Below are 2,952 nucleotides of genomic sequence, written 5' to 3'. Positions count from 1 at the left end.
GTTGAGTTGGAGCCGTTGGGAAACACGATCGTAGGCTCGTCCATGCAAGCGAGGGGCGTGTAAATGGGGGTACTGGCAGTCACCTTGTCCAAAGGAATGAAATTGCTCGCATTGGGCAACGCGTCGTAGTTGGCTGGCAACCCGAACTTCTTGACCTCCGCTGGCCGAGCGGGGGATGGGCTAGCGGCTAGCCCCAGCGTATACGCGAACACCAACAGAATTATGGATGTGAACTGCATGGTAAGTTTGGAAGTGCTAACGATATCAATGTAGTGTCTTGCCATACATATTTGGACAGAGGTTCATGTAATGAATGTATCCGGACTTTGTTGAGCATGTTGTACATGGTACTTTTTGACAGAATTGATTGGGATTTTTCCGTGCTGTGCGTTGGACGGGTGCTATCAACTGCAAAATTTGGAAAATACCCCACGGCAGAAGTAGCGACAAATACTATACATCGTTAGGGACTGCGATCATTCACAGATCCTAACGATCTAATAGTAAAAGTTTAATGATAAATGCATCAAAACTTGTGCTGCTGCGCTGCCAGCATAGATCGAGACGTTGAATATGAAGGTCAGAAGGAGTGTGGGTATTACATTAATGTCAGGATAATTCCTGCAAGGTGGTATGACATTAGGATATAAAAAGTGAGAAGTTATAATGAAATTTAGTAAACATGTTTGTACAAAGGTTTTTAATTGTACAGGAGGACTAACGATCGTTACTCTTGTGTACCAGTATAATGCTTACAACGTGTAAAATTAATGGTGTGACAAAAATAGGTCCTCTTGTTACAATTCCAGGTATGTTTGTCGATACCCTTGTTTAACTAACTAACTGCCAAGGGCAATGTGAGATTCTTCCGCACTTCGATGATCGATTGATAATCGCGCCAAATGAGGTAGATGAGGCCTTGCTATGGTTGGTGCCATGGCGCCAAATACTCGGGGATTTTCTGAAGGCTTCGAAGCTCTCATATACTGTAGCTTGGAAGCGCCAGCCCTCAGAAAATCAAAGAGAAAATGGCAGCACTAGCGGCAAGGGTATTCTATCATATGTTACATGTAAACCTTAACTTTATTTATTTATTACTTGAGGTTGGTTGATTGCAAAGGGTGAATATGATCACTTCGCGGACACCGTTCGGACAATTTCAGGCGGAGATACTTGACATTTGTATTGGACTTATGGGGAACATATTTCCGAATGCCGAATGGAGCTTGTCGGACATACTTGTGTATAGTATATACCCGCATAAGAACGATCAGCTTTACGGTACTGTAGCAAGCGACGATAGATCTTCCAATTCCACCTACAAAAATGCGTTTCCCACGTAACGTAAAAAAACAATTTAACACATCTGTGGAAGGCGGCTCGGGAGAATTTCAAAATCTCCACGCTCAGGCAACTTTTTTAACCTCTGAAACGTGGAGATAATAGAGGGATTTTGCTATCATAAATTTCACAATACAATTAGCGAGTGAGGATTTCAGCCGAGTCCATTGGAAAATTTAGCGTAACAATATTTCAGTAAGAATTTCTGACTCGACAAACCTTTTTATACTCACTGTACACCACTCATTGCTTGTTTCTCCAATGACCGATCAGTACGACGTGCAAGCTGAGGGTAAAAAGAAACCAGCTCATCGTTTCACGACCCCGCAGGATGTGGACCTCCTCAAGGAGGTTATGTCTATATGCCCGCATGATGCGCCCTACGGACAAACAAGTGCTCGATGGGCAGAAGTAGGTGAACACATGCGCACCATTCACAGCGATAGTCTCAGTGCTTCGGGCTGCAGAAAGCGTTGCGACGACCTACTCGTAGCCTTCTAGAAGGCCACGTTGGCATCATTGCGTGCATCTGGAACGGACGAGGAATATGATGAGCGAGAACAATTGCTACAAGATCTCTCGGACATGGTATGCGGATGCTGAAGGAAGGAGCATCACCTGTATGAAATAGATCGACATGATCTCCAACAAGAAGAAAGCCACCAAGGAAGACAAGTGCAAGAAAATGGACAAGCGCGAGTCAGATGATCACACCGTGCGTGTAGCCGCCCTCACGGGGATGAAGCGCAAGTCGTTGGGGATGAAGGAGACGACAACGATTCTGAAGAAGCAAAGAAGACGATGATGAAGAAGGAAAGACGCAGCTCTGCCATCATGAAGGAGTCAGTCAACGCCGTCATGAGCTTCACTTCAATTATGGAAAATACCAACAAGTTCAAGATCGATGAGCTCACATTCCATAAGGAGTCCAATGCAATCGCCATGCGCAAGCTTGAACTCGACGAGAAGCGCTACCTCCTTGACAAGGCCGAGCGAGAAGCACGGTTTGCTCTTGAACAACAGGAACGCCAAGGACAAATGGATTTCATGAGGGGCACTCTTGAAATGATGCGTTCTATTACTAAAAAATGTAATTCATTTTGCATTTACTGCATACACACAGGTTGTCTAGCCTCAAAGCACCGAATATTGTGTTTACTGTTAATTTGTCTTAAGCTTGGGGGCGCAGGTATTCCTCCGCCGTTGGAGGTTTCATTCCTAAGTAGCTGGAATCTTGATTGCCTTCCTTCATGCAGGTGTGCACGTTCGTTAGGATGACAGCAACACTATAGTGCACGCCTACGGCATGCAACCAAAGCTTCTGTCCTCCTCTATAGTCGACAAATGTCCACAAATTGCGGACTATACCAAACTCCCACTCCACGAATCTTGCTCCTTTAAATCCGGATACAATTACATCATTGATCCCATACGCGGGGTCTCCGTAGATCACGTCACGGGTGTTTTCGACGCGTATCTTGTCTTGTAGCTTACTAACAAGGTGGCTCCGAGCGAGAAGATAAGAATTATGGCGAGAGCCAGGCTCAGGACCGTGGAGATGAACGATAATTCCATCCGGCGACGTTACAGCTTGGTACTTGAGGGCATGTT

The 2,952-nt window shown here is 45.3% G+C and overlaps 2 protein-coding genes across 2 annotated transcripts; one reads left to right on the top strand and one right to left on the bottom strand.

Annotated features, from left to right (window-relative positions):
• Positions 1 to 83: 83 nt before the first annotated feature.
• H257_16671 (hypothetical protein) lies at positions 84 to 239 on the bottom strand (the record flags this gene model as incomplete). The annotated part of the gene is made up of 1 exon (XM_009845196.1): positions 84 to 239. A coding segment is annotated over one exon (156 nt), but the record flags the coding sequence as incomplete, so codon positions are not given.
• Positions 240 to 1,602: 1,363 nt separating this feature from the next.
• H257_16670 (hypothetical protein) lies at positions 1,603 to 2,146 on the top strand (the record flags this gene model as incomplete). The annotated part of the gene is made up of 3 exons (XM_009845195.1): positions 1,603 to 1,752; positions 1,843 to 1,929; positions 1,973 to 2,146. 3 exons carry the CDS (start codon positions 1,603 to 1,605, stop codon positions 2,144 to 2,146), a joined length of 411 nt encoding a protein of 136 aa, XP_009843497.1.
• Positions 2,147 to 2,952: the final 806 nt, after the last annotated feature.

This window comes from Aphanomyces astaci (genome assembly GCF_000520075.1).
Source record: "Aphanomyces astaci strain APO3 unplaced genomic scaffold supercont1.89, whole genome shotgun sequence".
In the NCBI taxonomy this organism is placed as follows: domain Eukaryota; phylum Oomycota; class Saprolegniomycetes; order Saprolegniales; family Verrucalvaceae; genus Aphanomyces; species Aphanomyces astaci.
This window is presented reverse-complemented; position numbering and strand designations above follow the sequence as displayed.